General features: G+C 40.7%; 1 protein-coding gene across 1 annotated transcript in view; it reads left to right on the top strand.

Moving 5' to 3' along the window:
• LOC114556662 (eukaryotic translation initiation factor 3 subunit H) overlaps positions 1–17,819 on the top strand; it is a 95,949-nt gene extending 78,130 nt beyond the window's left edge. The window contains exons 4-8 of the mRNA XM_028579662.1: positions 938–1,037; positions 3,810–3,959; positions 11,953–12,073; positions 16,910–17,042; positions 17,490–17,819. Coding sequence (XP_028435463.1) covers positions 938–1,037; positions 3,810–3,959; positions 11,953–12,073; positions 16,910–17,042; positions 17,490–17,584 — 599 coding nt within the window. The 3' untranslated portion in view covers positions 17,585–17,819. The remainder of the gene's footprint in view (positions 1–937; positions 1,038–3,809; positions 3,960–11,952; positions 12,074–16,909; positions 17,043–17,489) is intronic.
• Positions 17,820–27,777: the final 9,958 nt, after the last annotated feature.

The raw sequence follows: 27,777 nt of genomic DNA, 5'->3' as shown, positions 1-27,777 counted from the left end.
GGGAACTACTACACCAATCGACACTGCCAAGCCTCCTACTCTCCAACACCAGATCGATCACACACAAAATGGATAAGCTACAAATATACACGGAACTGCTGCGTGGTATTTTGGCTGAACCCACTTATCACGGACGGCAGCTAGCAGCTAACAGGGCAAACTAGCAGCTAAGAGGGCTAGCTACCAGCAGAATCTAGACAGGGTAGGTGAATTAAAACAATGTCGGAGTTGAAAACGCATCTTGTTGTCACGTAAGGGCCCTGTTCATGTTGCACAGACACTTTAATTGCATTTTGTGTCTGTTAAGAAGCACAAAGGCATTCTAAAACTTGCCCTGACAACTGCCATTTTAGCTCAGTGGAAGCTTATACACGTAGCTGCAGCTACTCTGTGTTGCCCGCAGCGATTCGGGTCGTTTTTTTCTTCTTCCCCCAAACGAAAGTACACACATATTTATAGCAATCAAGATTAACGTAAAAATTGGCCGGAATTCCCCTTTAAGCAAATGGTTGAATCTTAGTGCACTATAGCACTGAAAGTTATAGTGATTAAGATAATAGCTTCAGGAATTCTATCCGCTCTGCTACTCTATTTACACTATTTTACTATGTTAAATGACTTTGTGAGGATGTTTTGGGTTGGGATGGTGTATTACTGGATCAACACTCACTCCAGACTTTCAGATATGCATACAAATATTGAATATAGAATGTATGTCAGCAGATGACTGTAAGCCTTTGCATGGTACTGATTGCATGGGATCAACCACACAAAACCTAGGAAGCCACTATTGTCTTACCTATCTTAGAAAGCTTAACCTAAAAGGGAAATAAGGTTTGATTGTTTCCTCAATTCAGAGAATATGATTTTAAAGAGCCGTTTTACATTGTTCTTTCTACTCATCACTCTCCTTCATCACTCTCCTTTGTCATTCTAGACCCTATAAAGACGGCACAAGGCTCCCTGTCCCTGAAGGCCTACAGGCTTACCCCCAAACTCATGGAGATCTGCAAAGAGAAAGATTTCACACCTGAGGCGTAAGTAACTCAATGCATGGGCTCCCATTTGTTACAGGAATACAGAATTAAAATATTTTTGCCTTTTCAGTCTTTTAATTCTGCTTATTCAATGTATGCAAATGCAGGCTTGTGCATCCACAGGGGAGGCATTTAGTAGCAGTTGCAGATTGATGCTGATGATGATGATTTATCAGTTCGCCCTCGCCCGTCAAACAAATGTACCATATTTATGCTTTTTCTGACCCCAAGGCTTTTTGTAATGGCTTTTAAATTGCAGCAAATGAATGTAATGAGGGGACCATTTTCCAGACAGTTCAGGATAGTCCTAGTGCACAAACCCACACATGCATAAAACACGCATGAAGGGACACACATGCACTCACAAATGCAAGTTAACAGCTCTATGAAGAAGTCCCAGAGGTATCCAATTGCTGTCCACTCAGAACCTCCAGATATACATTTTTTAAAATCCACTAAAAGCAAGAGTATTTGCAGGGAGAAGGCGCAATTTAACTGCATCATTTAATTTTTCTTTTCCCTGTATGTCCCCACCTGTGTGTCTCTATTGCCAGCAACTCTGTTATTGACCCAGTGTGTTTGGCCCAGAGTTGGGATCCTTCTCATTTCTGCTGCTTTTCATTAGTTTCTATGATTTATTACAGCTCCAATCTGTAGCTATTGGTGTTCCCAATAAGCCCATGATTGAGAGAGGGCAGCAGAGGGCAGGAAAGGAACGTAACACCACATAACAACAATCTCAATCCTATTATTTTCAATATAGACTGGAAATTTGGATCAATAGTGTTTTTTTTCTTCTCCGAAGATGCAAAACTTCAAAAGCGTTTCATTACTCCCCCACCCACTACAATGAGCGTAAAAGCAGCCTCTTTTATGTTCGTGTATTTGATGTTACATAAGCTTGCATATATTGTACACCTTTTAAAAAAACAAATGAAAGGCAGGGATAGATGAGTGCTGAAGAGACCCATCCCTTTGAACTTGTCCCCCCCCTGTCCGCTGGGCGATGGAGGCAGTGGTCAATAGCCTCCACTTCAGCACACAATATGAAGCATCAAATTAGTCGGCCTGTGGAGTCACCCTTTGGCTTTGCCCAGCGGGGCCCAACTTGGAAAGAGCATGGCATTAAGTGCGCCAACGTCCAGAAGGGTTGAGCAATTTGTCCTGCCTAGAATGTGCGGTCCTTCTATTTCCTTATAGACGCCTTTTTTATATTGCTCTGCAGGCATTTGAAAAGGTCATAATTTTCAGGAAATATTATAAAGCACTGCAGATAGATACTTGTGCCAATATGTATACCAAACAGTATTTATATCATTATAGATTTTGCTTTATAGACTGTTGCTAGCCATACAGATTTGTGATCTCCCCACTCCCCTGAGGCAGGCTTGTCCACTTCCACTGCCTCAGAGTCTCCTCTTTAAGTTTTCCTGGGGTGATGCTCTACCCTAAAAACAAGTTTTCATAATGAACTCCTCAGAATCAGATGAGGCTCCACACCCATATTTATCACACTGGCAATCATATTATGAACATCTGTTTCTGGTACAGTGCACATGGTTGATTAATGCAGTGAGCGTATTGATCCCATAACAAGCAAGACGCATCTCACAAGCCAACATTGGACATATGCAGACATTAGTTTGTAGCTCATGCACTGTGCACAAGCGATGGGCTGAACCAAGGCACTCAGTCAATGCTATTGGATCTATGTGAGACATTAAGCAAAGTTTGAAGTTCCATTTTGTGCTAACAGGCCCATGTCAGAGAAAGAGAGAGATGCAGCTTTTAGCTCCTGAGGAACAAGAAGTGGTGGTTAAAAATTGGTCAGTGCTTTGCACACTTATCAGCAGAGCCCATAAAAAGTCATTTAGGCTACGGAGTCTAACATTGCTCGGGGTGTGCAACATGGACATCCTATCGTATTACACCATTTTCAGGTATTTTCAGTAATATTATGCAGCATGCATAATTCATTCATTACTATTCATTTTGCTTTTATTTGGCTGAGGTACAATTTACTGAGATGTACAACCCAAGTGGTTACCATACAATGCCCCATTTGCAACCTTCTTTTAAGCATGTGTGAACAATAAATAAAATGTGGACCTTTTGTCAAAAGCAGACCTGAGAAGATCTCTGCCCTCAACAAAACGAATGTTAAATACACAGAGTTGCAATAGAACTACAGGTAGAACAACTGTTAACCCCATTGACTCTCTGTTCACTTCAAATATATTCAAAATGGCTATGGATCAGCGAAGGCCTGACTGTTTGTTTGCATGAGTTTTGAGTGTTGTGTCCTGCGTGTAGTTTTTGTACAACAGGCACCCTTTTTAAAACCACTTGTTTCAGACAGAAAATGATGTTCCCTCTGATTTTAGTATAAAGGTATAATTAGTATGGTCAGCACAATACTCAGTGATGCCATTTAGGGCTTGGCAGTATGTTTGAAGTCCATATCAAAATGTTGATGTGATTTTTTTTTTTTTTTTTTTTTTTCTTTTTGTCAAAAGCTACAGTATATAAAAGAAATACACAGCAATACTAGTTAATTGCACAGAATGCGTATCATAGACATTCCTGATGGGTTAGGGTTATGGTTAGTTGTCGGCTCTGTCGTATGTTGAATTAACTGTATGCAGTCTGACTAAAGTGGGTTAAAGCATTGAATGCAAGTATTGGCAAAAAAATCCTTTTGGGAATGACAAATTGTAACTTAACCCCTCTTCTCCTGCCTCCCTCTCTCCTGTCCCATCCTTCACTCTCCAGCTTGAAGAAGGCTAACATTGGCTTCGAGCATATGTTCGAGGAGGTGCCTATTATCATCAAAAACTCCCACCTCATCAACGTGCTGATGTGGGATCTGGAGGACAAGTCCACAGTCGCTGACAAACATGAACTGCTCAACCTCTCAAGCAGGTCAGTCGTGAGCTTATGCAGCCATTTACCAAGAGGGCCTCAGGTCAGACATCTTGGTTGTAAAAACCTTAAGAGGGAATGCAGGCACATTTGCTATCAGGATCAACTATTCCAACAACTTTTTCCCAGGAGCAACATGTACAAGATGTTTCTGCATGGTCTTGTAAGGCATTGTGTGGGCAAAATCTGTCCTCCAATAGCACAACCTTCAATCTCGCTGCAAATTTTCTAATCTAACACTGACATTGTAGGGAACATGTAGGTCATCTAACAGATTTAACTGCGGTAGATACTCATAAGTGATTTAGTTTGTCTCTCGACTTTTATTCCCAAATTATTTGATTTAATCTCTTTGTTTATTTCCAAGTTTCAAAGCTCCTGTTTGCAAATGAATAATGTCGTATTGCACTTGGAGAGACTTGTTACATGCCATATGATCACATTACAGCATCTTCTCTTTTTATGACACTGCCTGTATCATGTTGTTTTGTAAACACATGCGCAAGATGTGAACATGGAAAAAAATACTGTCATAATAATGTTCATCAACAGCGTCTTGTGTCTTATCAGCCTGTGCAAAATCACTCCACAATCAAATCCAAGAAAACAGGTTATTGATGGGAATTACATCACCCCAAACAATCCAACATGAAGCAAAGTGTCACCTTAATTTGATTAATTTGCACATGGTTACCATAGTACTGTGCATACATATCTTTTGAAGAATGTCTTCCTAAAAGCATCTCTTACAAGCTTTAAAACATGTCATGTTATCTCTTTAAACCTGCAGGGTGCTTTCACAGACATGAGTTAAAGCTACTTCTAAATTAAAATTGATTTGACATTAGGGAACTCCTGGGCATTAATCTGTGTCTTCTGCACTGTTCTAAAGTGTACCAGATTGGTGGAAACAATAATGGGTCTATTGATGTGTTTTGGCTTATGTTTATCTACCATACATGCTTTCAGTGCTGTTTTCACGCTGTTCTTAGGAGGACAAGTTTGATTTTTATCGTTATATTATTATCAGAATGAATTATGAATGAATTAATCTTACTAAACGGGAATAGTTTGTGTAGCCAAAGCTCACACTTTTGTTCCATTGTCTTCCAAAACCTATTAAAAACGCATAAAAGAGCCATATTATTGCATTGGGTGACATATTCCTTCATTATAATAAACGCAACACAATACCATAGACATAGATAATAACGTCAGCTGCATTTTTTATCTCTGGAAATCAAATGCCCACAGACCCTTTACTGTGTTCACCCTGCTTTGTTAGTTTGCCTCACATTTGTCATTAGCTGCGGAAATTATCGTTAGAAATGTACAATGTGTGTGTCAGATTCGGATCATTTTCACAAGGTTGAATATGCAGCTGACAGCACTAATGAAGAAAGGGTCAGATTTGGTGGACTTGCGATGTCATAAACTGGAGTACTCTGGAGAAAATACAACAACGAGCTGAAAAGCATAACTACACTGGCCGTGTTTGCTGTAATGAAGGAATATGTCACCCAGTGCAACACTATGGCTCTTTTGTGTGGGTTTAATCGTTTTTAGAGAATAATGGACTTCAATGGCACATAAGAATAAGCTATTTGAGGCTGTAGCTTCACAGATAATACTTGTTAAATACATTCTTTGCTGGTTTTGCTTGTTTTGTTGATCATAATGAAAAGACTAAAGATAACTGCATCCTAATCCTTTAAAACCCTATTTTAACCTGCTTGGACTACAGTGCCAGATGGCTAAGGGATACAACATCAGGACATCTCAAAATGTGTAACTTGCCAGTCATGGAAAAGTTTTACTTCGACAGTTGAAAAATTCAGTTTTTATTGTGCATCTTAGGGGCTATAAAATAAAACCCAACAAGTATTTGTTGTTTGGATCGAATCTGTAACCTACAATGAAATAGCAGCCCACATACATAATCTGGTTCTTAGAAATGCTTGACCAATTATCTTATTTCAGGAACTTATTTCCATACCCTTGGGTAGGTGGATATCCAATCCAAGACTAGGTACAGTAAATGCCACATCCAAATGTCAAAACATATTTATTCAGAAATGTCTCCAAATACAGGACCTGTCATCAAACTTCCATCACTAATGAGCACAATATGAACAAATATCACCCCACCATATCAACGCACAGCCTGGCTCTTACAGTCTCACATTTATATCTCAGAGGCTCTCAGCATCAGTCTCAGGAGAATTTATCAGCAATCATTTATGGAGATAAACTGCTGCAATTGGAGCAACAGCTGTGAAGCTTCCCAGCGGCAGGTGTGAGAAATTAGCACAATAACGACTCAAAGTGCTGATTTACACACTGTTGGCGCACAAAACAAAACAAAAAAAAGTTACTTGTACACTGTAGTGTAGTGCATCAGGAGTTTTTGTGATTCTTCTCAGCTGTGTCCTGTATTGCAAGTAAATCATGAATTAAATGAACACTCCTTTGTACAGAGCTCTGTAGAATGCATGTGCCTGGCCAACTAAGTGTGGCACCATCACAGTCATTTGTTATGAATTGTCAAATGCACTAAAGGGCAATACCTCACCTTTCTTGCATATTTTTCCATTTTCCAAATGACTACTCTGAAGTTGAAACATAGCTTTTGATATGACCAGAAATGGGGCAAAAGCGGCCTGGCCCTCCTCGTGGGTTTCCCGGCATGACTGCCCATGGGATGTCTGGCAAGATGAAATTGTTTCACAAAGTTGTCAGATTGCTACGCAGCTCTGTCCTTGTACTGGATTGTAGCGTCCGTCTCTCTACTTCGACTGACGGCCCCGCCCTTTTCTCCTCATTTCCTCCCCTTCAAAAAAAGACAACGATAATGGGTTTTATTTAATGTTTTTCCTTTTGTCTCATTTTCCAATCTGCAGCCCCATTTGTCAATGTCATCTACTTCTCAGGCTGAGTGAATGCAGTTTCACTCCAGCAAACAGGGTTGTTCTTACCACAGATGATGATGTTGATCGTGGTGATGGATTGCATCAATGTAAATTCATTTATGTAGCCATTTTCCACCACACAGCTTTGAAATTCCTTAATATTTGCAATGTTACAAAGCAGCCTATTCATGTCGGGCCGCAAAGCTTAATGCATGTGGGCTATCTTTCATGGTCTTTACCAGTTTTAAGATTTGCCCACTGTGTAGCGGCTGACATTGTTCATTATAAACCATCGCTGAAACCTCATATTTACTTTTTGTTCCTTGTGAATGAGCAACTCGTCAGTCCATTACTTCCCGTCTGCTTAGTGTAATTGGCCTTCTGCATAGAAATGTTGGACAATAGAAGGATATGTAAACAAAGCTTTCTGCTCTACAGGCCTACCCACGATATGTATTAAATAAGGGAAAGGGTATTGAGTGCAGGGAGAAAAGACAAGAACTGTAAGGCTTTGTTAGAGCTGCAGCTATAGGAAGACCGAGCAAGCAAGGAAGGTGAAGAGGCATAATCGGAAATCAGACCACAAAGGAGGTGCTGACAGAAATGTTGCTGTGAAGGAAATACGCTGTGGGAAAATGATCCTTGACAGACAAACTTCATCCAGTGAGATGAACAGTTATGTGTTTTTTTGGAATTAAATAATGATAATGGGCTGGGAGGGAGGAGATGGGAATTTAAACACAAAATGAATAGGGTATTTAGTCACATTAGGATTATGAATTTGTGTCAAACCCATAAGTCTGTTGGAAAAATATTAATTTTATGCATACTTGTAAACTTATGTCGGGACATTGTTAAATCAAAGCTATTCCATGTCCTCTTTAAAACCTATTATTCTGCTACCGAGGCAAGCCAGAGATCCGTATTGTGCCCCAGTCAATCAGTTTAAAAGGCTCTATCAGAGTAAAGCACTCATTATAAGAATGGAAGTCACTTCCTTGGCAGCTTTGTTAAAGAACTCCCCTCTGAACTTTCAATTTACTGAATGTATGCCCATTATTGCTCGCATATCAATACAGTTTTAGAACTTGTCCTCTGTTGTGCTGTGTGAATATGAGCATGTAGGCCGGAGCGCAGGTATAGCACACTGTTTGGGCTGCCGTTGAACCTGACCTTAAAAGAGAATCCGTGATGACAAGAAGTCCCTCGTAGACTTTGATTTCTAATTCAGGATTGATCGAAGCCTTGCTGACCAGTCTGAATAATTCAACCCTCTATGACCAGACGATATGTAGGGTAGAATGCGTTCTTTTTTTTTTTTCAAACCACATGTAACTGAAACATCACATTTGAGTGTTTGTTTAATTGTGTGCACAATTCTGAGCAGCAGTGTGTTGTCCTTGCATATTCAGGCTTTTATAAATGTACAGTAACAACTGACATGCTCAAAAAACATGAACAGACTGTAAAGAACAGAGCAAACTCAATGCGTTTGAAAAGTAGTAGTTGCAACCTTTAGTCACCAAGCATGTGTCAAGGACAGGGAAAGACACTCAGAAATTCTGAATACAAACTGATAACGAAATAAAACTAAATCCAGTGCACTGAAAAACACACACACACACACACACACACACACACACACTCTTCAGTCCAGCTCAAACATTAGACACATACATAAATGACAGATGTTGTGAAGGATCCTGCTCTGACTAAATGTTTTCCTTTGCGTATATTCTAAATTGCACACCACACAAATTAACCACCATATTGCTCGATGGAACACTTTTTAAATGGGCTTTCGTCAGCGAGAATCAATTTTGACAGTCGGAGGGACTCGGCAGGGAGGTGCTGTGGGGAGATTTGGTCCTGGGCCATCAGTTTTCATGTTTACAGCTCTGACACTGCATTGGGGGGTTGACAAACTGATCACACAACAATCCTCACAGGCAAATATGATGGGACTGGAAATGGCTCAGCAGTTTAAACTATGGGAAAGACCATCTGAGATTCTAAAAATCATACTTAACTTACATGCTTAATTTTATGCACATGCATGTAACACTTTAGTGTTCTGGTGGTCGCTCTGGTCACATACTTTATTTACACTTACAGACATTTCACTAATATCTTCTGACATTAAGGCTAAAAATTAGAATGCATTAGTACACTATAATTAAATGCTGGCAGTTTGTATAGTAACTAAGGGTTAAAAGCAAACTACAGTACCTTTTGATGTAAGATTGTAATTAGTAATCAGTTATGTTGCCATTTGGGAATTGTACAATTCTAGAAAATTCCCTTTTTAATTCACAGAATACTAAATTTGTAGCTGCATAGTGTCAAAGTGAAAAAGCTCTTTAACATTTGCTGTTCCTTATGTCGATACATGTTTCACTACACCTCACTCAAACAACAGGAGACTGACGTTTTAAATACAAAAGAAATTTACTCAAATTGAGACGAGCTAAATGTGTTCTGCTCAGGTCAATTCTGGTTGCATTAGGGGTTTGTTCGTCAGTGGTACAGATGGTTATTGGCAATTATTTTTAAAGCCCCTTTCCCATGGGACAAAAAACCCACCAACACCCACTAACATCTGGCTTTTGTCTTATGTGGGTCAGTGAACAATCGGCCTTCATGCCCAGGACAAATGACTCTGAAGTAGTCATGGGTATTTATTGGCTACAGCTCAGATGGCAGGGATGAAACACAAATTTTCGCCCATTTGCGACGTAATGCTATGCTAACTTAGCCACAAATTCAGTCCGTCTCCGTGCAAGCAGAGCTCAAACATCTTCTAAAATAATCGCCACCGAGTTTGAAAAAGACTGTATGAGTAACAGATATAGAAACCACTGTAACCTTTCACTGGACTCAGTGCTGCTTTCTAGTGTTTACTTACCCTGTTTTCTGGCACATTCATGTCGTTGAACATGTCACACCAGAAAGAGAAAAATCAAAGACATACCCGTCTACTGGAAATGGGGAAAGTAGTCTTCCAATGTTAAAATAAAACTACATATACGTGCTAATCTTGGTGGGAAAACAAAATTAGTTTTTTTAGTTAGCACCAGAAGACGGTGTGTGTTGAGCCAGGAGAGAGAGGAATATTGATTTATACAATTAATTGAAAATCTTACAGCAGAGAGGAAAGCAACTAAAATCACCCAAAACACTCCACTTTTCCTTCACATATTCACACAAACAATGAAACCCACACAAAACAGTTACATCAGCGCAAGTGTACACACCGCTAAAACATACACAGTGCTGGCAGTCCTTGTGGGTACAATTGCCATTTAAATAAACATTCAGAATCTGTTTTCCCACAGTACATGCTGCATTATGTTTCACCCAAACATTCATAAATAAGACACAATATCATTCCACAGAGGAAAGTACAAGGGGGAGATGACTTGAAGTAGAACACTGCAGCCTTGTCAAGGTTGAACTTAAGGCGGTAGTGAGACATTGTGTTTAAAAATGGGGCTCGTGGGAGGAGAGAGGAGTGCTGGAAGAGTTGTGTTTAGTGTTGTCAGCATGGCAGTGTTGGGGAAAAGATGAGGGATGTGATACCAGAGCAGAGAGATGAAGCACAGGAACAAGAGGAAGGGTCCTCGGGTCTGAGTACTCAAACCCCCAGAGTTTTCATGTCAAATGTTTTTTCAGAATACATAAAAGCAACAAAATCTGGTAGGAGGTGAACTCCAAGATAAGGTCAGAATGGATGGCAAACATGAACTGTTGAAAAACGTGAATGTAGCAACCACAGGTCTCTGAAGGGACAAGTTGCAGCTTGAAATAGTGACTACCACTAGCCGCTGTTAATCTTCATTTGTGGGTTAGGGTTAACCCACCATCTTAACCCTGTGGTTAGTGTCAAAGGATGGAGTATCTGTATGTCCGTGGGTTCCCCTTAAGGTTTTCCCCTCACACTGTTGGGATCTTTGTAGCTCGTGCTAGACATGCTTGAGATAAAAGAACGAGGGGGAACACTTCAACTTGCTTGAAAGTTTTTCATCTGAAGGTGGTTAAAATGTACAGATTGCATTTCCACCTTGCTAAAGATTTTTATTACAGTGCAAGCCAGGTCACTTGCAGACATCATCTGGTTGATTTTGTGTTTTTGGAGACGTGATGTCAGTTGATTTTAAACCAGCTTTGTGTCATCTTTGTGGGGGCAGTGTGTTTAGAGGGTTGCTGCGGGGTCTTAAAAAGTCTTAAATATCAAAATTGAAGGCCTTAAAAAAGTCTTAAATTTAGTATTGTATTGTGTCTTAACCCGGGACTCTGGGTTAGGTACCGACACCCGGTGCCAATATGTAGGCTTTCTACCGGGCCAAATAGCAACGCGGATTTCGGTGCCTCATTTCGGTGCCACTTAAATGCCTGCGCTGCTCTCTGGTGCTCTGAAACGGACATCAGATGCAACCGAATGAGACGCTAGTTAACATTACACTTTGCAGCAGATACCGTTAGCCAGTAGATGCTTGAATACGGTTAAATTCTGAAAGCTAAACAGTGTAAAGTGTGACCGTTATTTTACTGGAAAGGATTCCAACACTGGGACACCAGCCTGCAGTCAAAGCCAGAGTAGCTGCATCGTAGACACCTATAGTGCTCAGAGTTGTCGGAGAAATAACACATGCAGGACGTAATGGTACATTCAAATACAGTTGGTAAGCTGGTGGTGCATTCAATGTTATTGTAAAATACCCTTTGTCATCTAGTGGTTCTTCTTTTTGTCGTGTAACTGCAATGGACCCTGATTAATCGCCGCGGCGCTGGTGCACAGAGCTCCCAGCTCTGTGGCGTGTTTTGTGCCGTCCGCTGAATTCCAGCAGACCTCCGCTGAATTCCAGCAGACCTCCGCTGGGAGCTCCGTGCACTGCCGCCACGGAGGGAAGCCAAACACCATTCATCTAAACACTCTGCCATGACACTGAGCTGGATTTAAATTGACAAAATTTCTCTTTAAGTTAGGCTTAGGGGTGAATGAACAACTGTACGTCACTGCTGCTCACAGGTTTTGATGGCAGCACAAAAACGGTTTGAATGACATGCTGACATTTTTCTTCCAGCAACCATTTGGAGAAGAGCCTTCAGCTTCTGATGGACAGGGTGGATGACATGTCGCAAGACATTGTCAAGTATAACACCTACAGCCGCAATCTGAGTAAGCAACAGCAGCAGAAGCACCAGGTAACTCTCGAGCACACTCGCACATACACACAAGCTTTCATAAACTGAAGCGCACACACCACCTAAAGACACAATGAGTAACCAGCAACTGAAACATCAGCTTACCAGCATGCAAGTAAGGGAAAGAGAGAGAGGCACGCACGCACACACACGCATTCAAACAAAGATGCACATGCAGCCCCAAACTCAGCAGGAAAACAGCAGGTATATTTCTCTCAGCCATGGACACAACCAATTGTAGCTATAATCACAGCAGGCAAGCGGCAAGCACCCGGTAACACAGACACACACACAAATATAGTACGTCAGGCTCAACCCACTAGTGGAGTAGTAGTCTGGCTCAACGGATGTACACTGCTGGGATAAAGTCTGACATCCGCCTCGCTAATTCTGCTATCAGGGCTTAGCGCCCCCCAGGATAGTTGTGATTGGTTTTAAAGAAATAAAAATAGAATAGAATAGCCGCTGTAGCCAGAACATACTGCAGCGCTGTGGAGATACGTCTGGCATGACATTGTGAGACTAGTGGAGCAGAGTAGTAAACAAGTCTGTGCCTCGGTTTCTGCAGGCATTAAAATGAGTTGAGTTTTTCTCAACTTTCCCTTGTTGTGGCGCTGACCACTTAAATCTCTGGGCTGAAACACCAGGTCCCATTCATAGTGAATAGCAGCATATCACCGTCCCAGCTTTTGAGTCGGTATGTGTAAAGCATCCGCCAAAACCTGCAAAACTTTCTCTTATTTTGTAAGCATTTGATAATGACTATGATCGTGATTTGAATGGAAAGTGATTTGAAAATTGGTTTTTCGGCTGCAGGTCTCTTTTGTATTTCTACTGTTTACCTAGCAATTGAGGTGAGATCAAGAACATGAGCTGTAAAGGGCAGGGGGAAAAAGAAAAGACATATTGCTACTCTTTTATGCATTTTGGGCTCAGTTAGGTATCCAATGGGCCTGTTCACTTGCTTACGAATTAATATACCATCAAAAAAAACATGCAGGCTATAGGATGGCTGCTTTGCTTAACAATAGAAGCTGCATTATCTTCAAAATGAAAGGGCAATAAGCAAGTCACCACCACCACCATCAGTTCTAGTAGCTTGAAACAAAGACACAGCTTTAGAAGGTCTTTCTGTTGTTGTGAGCAGCCACTAATGAGATAAGCTTGACTAATCCTAACCAACAAGTATCTGTCAGAGTTCATCCCTCACCGCACTGCAGCTGCTGACATGCAACCACTCAAGATCAGCATCGCTTCAATTTCAGACACACTCCCTTCATCTGTTGCATTATGTTTTATTATAAGGGCTAACTGTCATTATTTATCTGTATGTGAAGAAGAGTAGGTTCAGAAGGTTAAATACTGATAGTAGTAGTAGTAGTAGTAGTAATAATAATAATAATAATAATAATAATAATAATAATAATAATAATAAATAAAATAAATAAATGACTCGTGCATGCTTATCAAAAACCACCCAGGGAGAGCTGATACATATGGACTCAGAGCTAGTATTAATAAACTCAGCCTTTCTTTCTTTTTTTTCTTTTTTATTGGGTTTCTGAAAAATATATTTCAGTTCCAGATATACACTTTTTTTTTTCTTTCATAAACTAAACATAATTAACAAAAGGAAAAAACACAGAAGGACTCTGAGCCTTTCTTTATTTTAAGGATTAAGTCCTCTGTTTCTATTATTTCTGTACCAGTGAGACACATCACACACTCAACATTCATTTAAAAGCAGCAGCAGTAGCACTTTGTAAAACACACACACCAGTCACACACCACTTACAAGAACAAACTCAGCCAGAAGCACTCCAGAACAAAACGTACGCACACGCAGATGAACTACAACCTCAGCCAGCTGCATCATAAACATTTGGCAACAAATGCAAACCCAAAGGGTCCTACATACACATACATTACTCCAGAAAATGGAAGCGTAGAGGCACATTGTTTCTCACTAATGTGCGCCGAGTGCGTGCCTCCAAACTTACACCTACATTCTGTCATTGTTATTCTGCAAGTGGAAATTACGAAATGTCTGAAGTGTTAATATTAAGCTGGGCTGACTCATCATCGTCTATGCTGACAGCAAATAAGGCCACGGCAGAGTTCACACACGTTAGGCAGACTTGCAACATACATGAATCTGTGACCACAGGTAGTCCGCCGCATGCACACAAGGCATTTACTACCTGGACCACGGAAAACACACACACCTACGTAGACACACACCCCCGAGCCAATAGTCCGCACTCTGGCCATTATGATCCATCATCCTCCCCTACCGACCTTCTCGTCATCACAGCCCGCAAGCCACACACACACACACACACACACACACACATGTCATACACAATATCACAGACAGCCCATTTTAATGGTGTCTACTTTTTTCACATGATTCTCTACAATGAACAGCGCACACAGGGGCAAAGAACTTGTCTCTATTACATCTTTCAGACACCTACAGTACTTGCTCCATGTAATCCTGTGCAATTGACCCTGCTATTGGTAAATAGCAAGTTCCCAGGCACTATCTGTGGCCAAGTTAGTCTTTGTATGACATGTATGACTCACTCCCTCTGATTTATTCATTTTCAATTTTTGTTTTCTTTACCCATCGATTTGAAGCAGGCAACACTTTGCAGAATATTAGGAATAGGGTAATGTTGGTAATCTTATGAACTGAGGATTCATGGTTAATGATACCATTCAGCTACCATTAGATGATTCAGCAATATTTTCCAAGTCATTATTTCTGAGCCATATAACTATTTTTGATGTATAAACAGAAAATAAACACATGAAAGGCAAGCCAAGTCATGGCTAAGAGTGAATTGAGTTGTAGTAGGTGCTAAATGAAGTCTATGGCAACTCAAAAAAATTGCATCAGTTCAAGCTTTATATGTTTTGAAAAAAAATGTCTGAAGCTTCAGTGGTCTGAGTCCATGTTGGACCCCGTCCTAAACGGACCCGTGGAAAAGCTACCTGAACCAGACCTGCATAAATAAATTTGTTGGAAAAAAAGAGGGCCCTGATCCAAACAGGATCCGTGGATTATTAGACCAGATCGGTCAACCCAAACAGACCCTAACAGAGTAAGGACACCAACACAATCGGCAACATGATGCACCATTTAATTAGCTATCAGTTTTGTTCAAAAAGAGCAACAATACAATAGCCTAAGTTCCAATTGATGGACAGCAAATCACTATTACATTAAATCATGAATTTAATAGCTGTGAATCGAATTAAAAAAAGTATTTGTCATTTACTAGAATAATTAAAAAAAAACGTTCGGTGGTAATCCTAAAGTACCACGTGATGAGATACTGAGATACTGAGTACGCTCTTTGATACATTCGGACCCACTCCAGTATCAGACATATTGACACACAGACCTGCGACTCGTGGCATTAAATGAGACACTACAGGTTAGTTTGAGTGCAATTTGGACCATGTCCAGCTCTGTTTTTTTTAGCCATCCTACTAAAGCCAAACACGGTGCATTGCCAAAAACCCACTATCCCCAGCATGAATCAGTGTTTCCAGCAACATGCTGTGGGGATGCTTCTCTGCAGAAGCCCCTGGAAGGCTTGTGATAGCGGAGGGTAAAATGAATACAGAGAAATCCTGCTGCAGTTGGTAAAAGAACTGTGACGTGGGACAGGATTATTTTCCCACAGACAACGACCTCAAACGTAAAGCCAAAGCTACAGACCTCAATCCAACTTAAAGGCTGCTGTTCCCTCACAGTCCCCATGCAACTCGACAGAGCCTGAGCAGTTTGTAAAGAAATATTTGTAAAAACAGCAGCGAAAGGTGCCTCTCTTAAATGCTGACTTGAAGGAGGTTGTTTTATATTTCCACTTAATTTAGATCGATCTATCTTTAGACTAAATAGATTGTTTTTACTTTGACTTCTAATGTGGGAAGGCAAATACTTTTTAGGCATTGTATGTCTATGTTTATATATGGAAGGTGTAATTGCAAAACGGGTTTTGTTTGCTCGTTTCTAAAATTTGCATGAATTAGCATTTTGATTATGCACAGTCATCCTGTGACTCATTGGCAGGCACACAAAAAAGACACTGGAGGAGTAACAATTCATTGAACAAATGGTTAGATGTTTTATTTATTGTTTATCTTAGCAGTTTTTGTCGACTTCAATCACCCGTACAGGTGCTTTGTGGGATGTGTGGTTAAAAGCTCTCAAGTTGCTCCCACGCCGTTTTTCCTCCTCGTCTGCCCCTGTCTCCCCTTCCACCGGTCTGTGTCCGTCGCTCATTCATTTTTCCAAATTAACCAGGCTTTTAGGATCTCCAGAGACCCGGCACCTCACTGATTTACTGACTGTCAGCCCCCCACAAATCACTCCATCCCTTCCCTGTCAGCACTGACAACTCTTCTCTCTCAATCTCTTCTTTCATCGCCATGCTTCTTTTCAGCTCACTTCCTTCCTGTTATTGTGTTTCCATTGTCTTTCTTCTTCCTCTTCCTTATTTCCTTCTTACCATCACTTGCCTACTTTGTGCTTTTTGCATCTCTCTCACTATATTTATCTTATTTGTGTCCCGGACTTTCTTACGTCATACCTTTTCCTCACTTTCTTTACTCCCACTCCTCACCTTCCTGATGTCGTTTCACCCTTTCTCTTCTCCTCACGTTCTCATCCTGTCTTCTCTTGCCTGGCCTCACGCTTTCCCACTTCTCCATTTTTGTCCATTTTCCCCTGTAACCATCTCTTCCCTTTTCCCACTCCTCGCTCCCAATGCTGTTTGTTGTCTTTAATGCCACCCCTCTTTCTCTCCGTTTCCCTCCCTCCAGTACCTCCAGAGGCGGACGCAGGAGAACGCCCAGCGACAGAGCAGAGGGGAGCCCCCGCTGCCTGAGGAGGACATCAGCAAAATGTTCAAGCCCCCCCAGCCTCCACCACGCATGGACACGTTGCTTATTGCAGGTACACACTCTCACTCAGACACACACACACACACACACAGGCAGCACTCATCATCTCAGAGACCCCCCTCTCTCTAAGCTCCATTAGCCGCCTCTGCTCCCCTTACAGGAGCTCAGGTTCTGTTTTGTAATTATCTCCGCCAATATCTTGAAATTACATTAATTTAAAGTTAAATGACTCGATCTCCATCTCGACCGCCCCTTTTTCTGCTGCTTCATGCTGTTCAGCTTTCCCCCGCCTTCTGAAAACATTCTGATCCTTCAGTTTATTCCGTTCCACACTAATTTGATGTTTTGCTGTGCTGCTGTGCCCCCCCTCCTCTCTCTCTCCCGCCTCCGCCTGTTGGTGTGCATGTCTGTGTACAAATGTATGTATGTATGTATGTATATTTCTGTGGGTGTGTTTTTGTGTGCGTGCGCGTGGATGCATGTGGCTACCCTCCAACAGGGCAAATTAACAACTACTGCCAGAACGTGAAGGAATTCACCTCGCAGAACCTTGGAAAGCTGTTCATGGCGGAGGCTCTCCAAGGCCACAACTAGAGGAGAGAAACGGGCCGAAAGAATCTGCAAGAGAGGGAAAGAGGGCGCTCAGAAGGGAGATAAAGAAAGGTAACGGATGCAAAACCATCTTGAAGACGACTGGAAGAACACAGCACCTTTGTTTGTTTTCAAAGAATTTATTCATTGTTTTTATGCCTGGCTCCATCTTGGATACAAAATTATCTTTTAAAGATCACTAGATTTTGATTGGAATAAAAAGTCTTGCATCTCTTCATCTTCGCTGGCTCTGTGTATGTTTTCACAATTGAACTGTATTGATGGTAATTGCAGCATATTTTATTTTAGTTTGTAGACTTGGGCTTTTACTGCACAAAAATTAGTTTTATATGCAACATAATTATGCTAAAATGGGGCGTGTGCGCATAAAAATAAATAATTATCCAAAGGTCCTTGTATATAATTTTATTGCTACATGCTTTTTGTCTTGCAGCTCAAACATCAAGCAAGTGGAACCAATTATTAGTGGATTTGCTGAAGTGTCAGTTTGCATGGTGGGAACAATGATATCCTTGTTAACAGAACTGCGGCAGAAGTATCAGTGAGAGTTGAGCGTTAAATGAAATGCCAGTTACATGACTCTGCCCCCACTGTCTCACTACACTAAATAGACTTTTGATTGTCTTTTTTTTTTTCTTCGCTGAAGTGAAATTACATGACACACCAAAATCTGCCTTTCTTCCACACAGATAGCAATTAGCACCTCTTCCAATAGTGAAATTTGACTTGAATCAAAGACTTTTGTTCTTGTCTCAAGTCAACATTTGAAGAAGGAACTGCAGGTGTACAAAATGACAGACCGAGAGAAACTGCCATCTGCACTCAGTGGCATTCCTTATTTAGTGTTGTTGTGTTTGTAATTGCCAAAAGCCGATAAATTATTTGGTAAAACAATTTTAGAGAAACTGACGACACTTCTTGTCAGGAAGTGTTTTTGAAGTATATTCATACACGGGGATAGATTTTGAGCAATAAATCAAAGCAACGTTGCTGACGATAATGAATGTGAGCCATGGTTAAAGACCAGCATCGCAGAGCATTATGCATGATAAATTGTCACCTCTTAAAGAAATGTGGGCATATTGTTTGACATCCAGCTGAAGTGGGATGTTCATAGTAGAATACATAGAAGTGATTTTCATTTGTGGCCATCACATTACCTTCTTCAAAAACCAAACTCATCAGTTATTCAGACACTTCTCAGTCGTTTATTAAAAGTCCTTTGACCCGTTCATTGTGTTTGCTGGCTTATCAGAGAAGGACAGGAACAGCCTTAGCAGTTTTGTTAAGATCTATTCAATATTTATTGAAGTCAAACCGAGAGCTTTGATCAATGAGCATATTTAACCTACCTGACATAGGAAGCAAATTCTCATTGTTGCCTTCAGGATTAAGCTCTTTTCTGCCTGCCTTTGAAAGCCATCTTTTTTTCTTCTCAGGTCTTCACAATTTATTTGTATGTTTTTTGTACAGAAAACATACAAATGAACCAAAATAAATTAATAAAACAAAATTCACTTTATTTCACCAGAATAATCTACTCCGTATCAACATGGATTTCATATATAAGTATTAACAAGACTTTAATCTCCAACCATGCTAGTGGCTCTGTGAAGCTGTACTTGGGCATAACAGTGCTTTGACATAAATGCTAATGTCAGCATGCTAACATTGCATGCAACCATGGAGCCCTGTGGCTAGCACGGCTAAAGACAACAATAAGACAGTAGAAACATGTCAAGCTGTTTGTATAGTCTGTTCATTAACTGTGCTGGTTTCCAGATTTAAAGACTACTGTCAGTACAATACCAGCCAACCCTTAATGTGTTTCTATTACATATGTATTTTTATGTATTTATTAACAGAACTCACAATAAGCTCAAAGTCTTGATTGTTTTGTGCTTTGTACGTTTGTCGACCTGGGAGGTGGACTGTGGCATACAGTCGCCGTTGATAAATAATGTTGAGTTGTATTGAATTTATTTCCTGCTTCTTAGTGCAAAAAGATACTACACCCTACCATAAACCTTCAGCAGCACTGTAATTCAGCCGCAACTGAAGTGAAATTAAATTTAAAATTAACTTTTCCCCTTGTTTTTATGATATAATAACGTAGTATAAAGCCCAGGGGGAACATTCTGGTAGTCCTGTACCCTTTAGACATGAAAAAAGTGCCATCCTAAAGCAAACCTTTGTTGACACTTGACTAAAACATAACTAACTAACCAGTCCTGTGGAGTGTCCTTGAACAAGAGTCTGAAACTCTACCAGCTCACTCACTCTAAATCCTTCTGCATGGGAACATCAGCTAAATACCTCACATGGAACTGTAAGCTGTTTTGGTGATGATCTTCCGCCGAGTACCACGTATCTTACAATTACTCCTCAAGTCATAAAAGCACAGCTCATTCTGTGGAGCTTGTCACCAGTGTGTCCACTCCACCCAACAACGGGAAACGGAACGATGGCTCTGCTCGCTCCATTTAATAAAGAAGCTGCCAGTGTGTACTTCATTGAGGAATAATTACACTGCAGCTCTATCTTGTTGTGTGCTCCATTGTTCTCCCTCGACCTGTGGTTAAACAGCATCCTCTAATTCAGAGGATGATGTTATTTCACTTGTCATCAGCATTGCCTAGTCCAGTAATAACTTGTAGTGCTCCTGCTTGTCATCAGCACAATGTCATTAACAATAATTACAAGTCAACCAACATGATCGACGCTTATTGGAACAGTGACACTTGAGCCGGATATGATTTCTTCCTAAAATCATAAAATGTTTCCCTGACAGGCTGGCATGATGAGAAATATTAATTTTCAACAGAGGGCTCCGTTGATATTAATTAATTATGGTATTTTCCTCTTGCTTGTGATTGATGCGTTGTATGATGTGAGGCATTTCCTCCTAGCAGCTATTGATTGGCCATTGATTGGTGGCTTCTGCTTAAGCTGAATCGGTGTTGTTTGTAATTCTGAAGCAGCACTGTAGGGTGACGTTGTCCTTGAGGGCTGAAAGGGGCACAGCCTCCCATGTCCCTAATCCTGAGATGTGCGAGGAATTACAAAACTTCAAATGTCCTCAAAAGAACCACAAGCAATGTGTGACGCCACTAGGGCGCCAACCACCCCTGCAGAGTGCAAACACGGTGGCAGAGGTTCAGCTTGTATTTAAAGTGACTTTGTTTTGGAGTGGAAAGCAGTTTGGACTGAATCATGTAGTCACGGCAGGGCTCAAGGGCAACAGAGTGGAGGTGCATGGGAGTCAAACTGTTGCACGTTACTCCACAGTCATATAAATCATGACATTAACTGTTGCCTGTCTTGTTAAGCAAAGAAAAAGATAGATTGGCAGATAGATGCTAGATTATTTACAAGGGAAGTGGTATAAGAAGCCAAATTATGTAGTTTGTGGAATTAACCCTTGTGTGGTCCTTCGGGTCCTTGTTACCCAAAGGACAAAACAAGGGTTAATACAGCACCTTAGTGCTTGTTTGTACAACATTTTGGCCAGCTTAAACTGTGTTTAAATGTGCTCTAGAAACAAACTTTCTTACTTACTTTACAAGAGACAGGGTTTAGAGAGCAATTCTCAACAAAATAAACGGAAGTACATAACCCTTGTGTTGTCCTTTGGGTCCCGGTGACCCGAAGGACAACACAAGGGATAATTATGAGGCATTTTCATGGCTTTAACAATACATAAATGCTTAAGTGGTTTTTAACATACAGTTTTAGGCAGATGTAAGAAAAGATATACTTTATTGTCCCCGAAGGGAAATTTGTTTTGGACTCTGTCCATTCCGCAGCTTTACAAAGATAACACAAAATACAGAAAATGAGCATCTCTCAACACATGCTCACGTGCAACACAAACATGCTTTCATATTCATCAGACAGGTACCTACGTATATAGTAAGTCCATTAACTCCTCCTTTCCTTGGCTTTTTTTTAATTGAACAACCCTGTCGGCTGCATTCTCCGCAATAAGTGTAGCACAGCCCTTGCAAAATAAGATATTGCACAACTAACCTATTGCCCAACACCAATAGCTTATGTGTTGGTGAAATGACACATTACATTACATGTCATTTAGCTGACGCTTTTATCCAAAGCGACTTACAATTGCTATTTATGTCAGAGGTCACACGCCTCTGGAGCAACTATGGCTTAAGTGTCTTGCTCAGGGACACATTGGTTGATGTATCGCAGTGGGAATTGAACCCACTGCACTGACATAATGCACAACCCAAATAGCTTACGTATTGCACTACGATGTAAGGCCGTTTATAACTTCCTTTGAAGCATTTGCAACTGGTGTAAAAACAGTTAACGGATGATTAATAACACAGCATAGTGAACCTATAATCATAATTAAATGTCATGAATACATGAAAACTCCATATTCCTTACAGTGTGTGATAAAACATTAATATTTTTTACGCATGCAAATGATTCACAGGCAAGTTTAATACATGCTTTTATTGGTTAAAAATTCATAACCTATCTATTTATTCCACCTTAATAAAAACTCCACAATCTATGAATGGGCAAATATTTTTTTGTTTCAAAGTTTTAATTGCTGGACACAAGATGTCTACTGAAAAAGTCGATTCTCAAGATGTGGTTCCTGTTTTACCCATCACACTTCTGTAAGCTGCATATCGGACCACGATTGGTTAATTGTAACGCAATGTCACAAAATCCTGTTTATAAATCCCTGTCTTAAACTCAGATTAAAGGTGAGCACAGAGAAAGTTCCCTCTTCAGCAGATGAATGTGAAAACAGCCTTCTAGTGACAAACTGCATAGTGAAGCTCAGACATCTAAGTGAAGTAACAATAAGCAAAACACATTTGTCAAAGAAGGGATGCTTTCAAATATTATATTTGCCTTCATATAGTTTGTTATAATTTACTTATCGTTTATAGTTTTATGAATGCTAAATAGGGGGTTACAGGATATTCTTATCCATTTATGTTATTTATGTTAGTTGCCAGTGAACAGAAGTGAAAGAGATATTCTTTGGAGTACATTCATTATGCCATATTGAGTGCAGGCTCTATATATGCAATAGAGGGATTCTGTTGAAACACACTTATGTCCCTCCATGTGTCCAGACACTTCACGTTTTGTTACCACTCGTGGTATTGATGTGGATTCAGAAGTGCAGTGTGTCTTTGTTTTCTTAAACTTGTTTTGAAATGTTAAACCGTTTGGAAGAAAGAAGCACACAGAAACCCGCAGCGCCATTTGCATCTGTGATTTGCTCTCCCACACTATCCTGCTCAATTGACCGTGAGACTACTGTGGGTTGGTTGAAAATGAGAATGACATTCTCAAATACTTTTTCACCCACCGTGCACAAGCTGAGTCTGTGGTCTGCTGACGCAATACTTGCGATTAAACTTTCCACCTCTTCCTCCAAAAGTGATTTTATTTGCACTCACAATTATTATTATTTTTATCACTTTCTGTGATGTCACTTTTCTCTTCAGCATTTGCAGAGATTACCCTAAACTATGTGTTTGAACTGAGCATGGGAATCGAATGAGGGCTTTAGCTGTGTAAACAGCCAGGCGTTTTGTACGCTGCAATAGGAAGAAATACTTAATTAGGATTATGGGATTTGTCTCTGCACCTTCAGATTCCTGAGAAGGAGGCTGGGAGATGTCAGAGGGATATAAGTTTGGTCTCATTTAATCAGGGAGTGCGGCCTGCACAGCCCTGACCCCAGCAGTAATTTATTACCGCTCAAACACAAACACAAGCTCTTTCAGGGTGCCTGCCGTTGCCCTGTCGTTGGTGATAGAGAGAATCAGCTGGCTGAATATAATGAAACCAGTTATTTCCCTGTCAACTCTGAATACTTTTCCTCTTTTTTTGCTCTCTGACTCTTTCTTGTATTACTGCCACAGATATTGCCATGGCAACTGTGGATCCTGTATGGAGTAGCTGTTGAGGATGTAAAGTAGTTCCCGTGGAAAAATAATCTTGCAAATCCCCAAAACGAGAGCAGAAAGGAAGGCAGTTGTAAGAAGAGGTGTGGGGATGGTTGGGGAATTTAACATGTATGGGATTATTCACACAAGTCAGAACAACCCAACGTGTGAACACATTTCTTCACATAACGCTCTACCTGGCATTGAAGCGGTTCTATATTTTCCTCATCTCTCCTTTTTCTCGATGGTCAATAGATCTGCACTGTGATTGGCAACTGTATAGATGTGGTGTTCTAGTTGCAGTTGGTTTCTGCCTGCCACCCAATTCGACGGCTGTCAACCGTCAGTGGCACAAATCCCACAGGCCATTATGAGTCTGGTTTAATCCCCACAACAGCAGCAACAGAAGCCTTTCAAGAAGGGTTTCGGTGCATGATACCCTGTCTGTCACATGCATCCGTGGGCTTCAGGCAAGGCTATGGTGCATTGTTGTCATCCCACTCCATCACTTATGTCTCGTCTTATCCCCAAGCCACTAAAACAAATGTACTGGATGTCCTCCTGCTGAAGATCAATCACATGATGCGTGTAATCTTCTGCTGGGCTTTGTCTCTCTTCTATTGATACTCAGATTTGGCCTTGGCTGTTACACACAAGAGATTGTGTTTTTATTGACGTCTTGATTTTTCAGGTCAAGATGGATTTGTAAAATAACTGCCTTGTGGTCCATTTATTTAATGCGTTATATATTTGTTTGTTTGTGATTCAAGGGTATTTGCTGGTATACGTTGAGGACCTTATGCATATTGGTTTCTTATAAACTCTATTCAACCTTTCCTGGCCCATGCGCAAGTTGTCGTGGATTTTAGTGTGGCATGCTCTTGTATTCTATTTTAAAGGAATAGTTTGAAATTTTGATAAATATGGTGTTAGATGAAAAGATCAATACCGCTCTTATGCCTGTACAGTAAATACGGAGGTACAGCCTGGAACCAATTAGCTTAGCTTAGCATAAAGACTGGAAGCAGGTGGCAGGCTTATTATTTTGGTTTTCCAGCCTGTAACTTTACTGTTCTTGTTCACTCTCAACAGAATTGTTTGCAGGCCCAGAACCAAATGGCAGACAGAGAAAGTTTTCAACTAGCTGGTGAACATAGTGGAGCATTTAGCAGCCAAAGATTTCCTTCACGAGTTGGTGGAGACAAAAACGGAGCTGAAAGGGGAGTTAATATTGGACTGTGGACAGAGACACAACTCCAAATGAAAGCTAATGTTGCTCTGTATCTGCAAGGTGTGAAGATAGATAGGCAACTGTTGCTAACAAGTTCACCGTGTCAACTTCAAAGGTATGTCAAGGATTTGTTCACCGCTTGTTTCTGCTGCCCCCAATTGGATTAAAAAAATGAATTTTGCAGGTTTAAAAGTGCAGACGGCGTCCCAGTTGTATACAATTATTATTACGAATAAACTGGATCAAACTAATATCTATGCAGTAGTCTTGAAGTCTGTAGTCTCACTTTGCCAGACCCTCCTCCAAAGCACACTGGAGGAGGGTCTGGCTACTCCACATAGCATTCGGGGATGGGAGGAAAACGTGCTCTGGTTTAATGGCATTTCTTTAAACCAATCAGAATTGCCATGGGCGGTGCTAAACTCCGCACACAACCGCTGCAAAAATAGTCGTGCGAGAGAAAACTCAGACTGGACAGATAATCTAGCTAGCTGTCTCAATTTACCCTGCAGAGATCTGAGGAGCAGTTAACAGAAGGATATACAGTAGACTATGAAGTCTGTGACATCACCTGGATAGGGGTCGATCTCATACAGATTCTGTACCCCAGAGTTTTAGAGACTACAGTGTTGACCTGCTGCTTGTGCAACAGGAGCCCTTCAGTTGTACATCACCAGCTGTGTATCAGTAAGGACAGTGTAGTGACCACACTTGTAGTTTGTGACCTCCAGTTTCTCCTCATGCCTCTTTGTTGAAACCTTGAAACTTTTTTTTTGCTGGCTTATCATATTTATTATAATTCATGATCAGCTTCCCTCTGTTCTTTTAAGTCTGGAGGTGCGAGGTTACCCTGGGCACAGTGATTGATGGGATGCTTGTGACCTACAATAGACAGATCCACAATTAAGGAGCACCTTATCTCCCAGCTGTGAATCTCAAAGATAAATGCTGGTAGCACCCTCCCCTTTGATGTTCAATCATGCACTCCACGCCTGGGTCTCAGCTTGTGTCCCTAGAATGACTGATGTGCATTTGAATATTTCTTTCTCGCAGGTAAACATTAACATTCATTTCACTTATTCATTCACTTCCTCCTCACTCCAGGTTTGATGTAGCCTGCCTGTTTCACACAGGCATTCGCAGGGAAAACCAGCACCTAATTTAAGTGTCTTTATTTGCAAGCTGTGCAACAGTAGGACTAATGCACTAAACATCCTTTTACTTTGGAAATATGGGAAATGACAGGACGTTTTTTTCTTTATTACTGGTACCTTCTTTGTATCCTTTTTTTTTTTTTTTTTTTTTTTTTTTTTTGTCTTGTTTCCGACTTTAAAACATCTTATTTTTCTTCTATCTCCAGTGGGACATAAGCCTTTGACCACTGCTTGCCTTTTGTTCTGTTCCTGGGATACATGGTGGGGCTCAACCCATAAAAGATAAAAGATTTATCTCTGCCAGCTCCGTTGTTTTGTCCTGCACCAAATTTTTGTTCGGCATCTAGGTTTCCTTTTCCCCGGTGGAGTCCATCTTACATATACGACTTCCTGGATCAACTCTGGGGCATTCTGAGTTCACTTGATTCCTCAACATCTGTCTGACAATGTATTCGCACTATCCAGTCAATGGTTATTCAGAGTTTGTATAAAAGAATGCGGCGCTGTTGTATGCCTGATTTCACTGGAGACCACTCAAAGAGGAAACTGTCAGTGATGATACTAAAGTGTTAATACAGCTGCTTTATCGGGGTAACAGTGTAAGATATTCCTAGTGTTGCAATGCACAGCGTGAAATGCTTCCATGGGCTTCATGCTAAGCAATGTTCAATTATGTACATAGTGTAAAAATTTGATCAATGCTCCCTCTTTCATTTTTGATTCATTTTTCTTTCTCCCTCAGCTTATTATGTATTTTTGACTATCATCAGACTTTACCATATAAGCAGCAACATGTACAGTCACTCAGTGGGAGTCATTTTTCTGATCTCTCCTCTGTTTGAAGCAAAAATAACTACATTGCACGGCACTGGCTTTTAACATTTCGAGTGCACTGATGTTGAACAAATGAAACTTTTACGTGCTTTTCTAAATATGCGTTTCACACTGTTAATACAGGTGCAAACTGTCCGAGAGGCACACAAAGAAGCTGTCACTGAGCATTCAGCGGTAGAACCTACCACATCATCTCCGAGCTTGGGAAGACAATTTACATCAAATTTAAACAATGAATAGAAACTCTTTTATTTATTTGTTATTTGTAATTAAATTGTCGTTTTCACCTTCAGCTTTATTTTTCATTTCCACACAGATTTTGACCATAAAAAATGTTGATGCCTGGACCCTGAACCTTGTCATTTGGTGTCCATTTATTTCCTTTGAGGGAAGCAGCAAGCCCACTGACATTCAATCACATTATTTTGGCACAATGATTTGCTGCCTCCACCTGTGACCTGAACCACACATAACACAGTATTATGCATGACTAGTGCTGTGTAAATCAAACCAGCAGGACACATATGCACGTATTCCTAACTGAATCTCATGGTGAGATCCTGACCAGCAACAGTTATGATCACATGCCCATCAATAAAAAGAGCAGGCAATCACAATCACACTTTTACCCCCTTCTACAACATTTTAATTAAATTTTTTCCAATCCATCCGCAGGGTGATGCTACACCCAACTGCAAACCTGTTATTGCAGGAGTGTGATAGAGAGTAAGCTTTTAGCAGCCATAACAGGCTTTTGTAGAGGCATGATTGCCTGCAGGTATAGCGTGATTTAGAGAAAATCAGGTTGATGCACTCTAAAGCCTGTGCCAAAGTGGCACGGGCCAAGGCCTAACAGTTGTACATTTTCTCAAAGTGTCAGCATTTTCCATATTGCTTACCTTAGGATAATAAAGAATAAATTCCCACACAATTTTCAGAGCTGAAAATTCCTTGCGCGTATTCCCACTCTAGGTCCTCTAGAAATTGTCTGGGAGTGCCGTTTGGAGGCTTGTCTCA

The sequence above is a fragment of the Perca flavescens genome, chromosome 6 (genome assembly GCF_004354835.1).
Source record: "Perca flavescens isolate YP-PL-M2 chromosome 6, PFLA_1.0, whole genome shotgun sequence".
Taxonomy (NCBI): Eukaryota; Metazoa; Chordata; class Actinopteri; order Perciformes; family Percidae; genus Perca; species Perca flavescens.
Note: the sequence above shows the minus strand (reverse complement) of the source record. Positions and strands in the feature narration are given on the sequence as shown.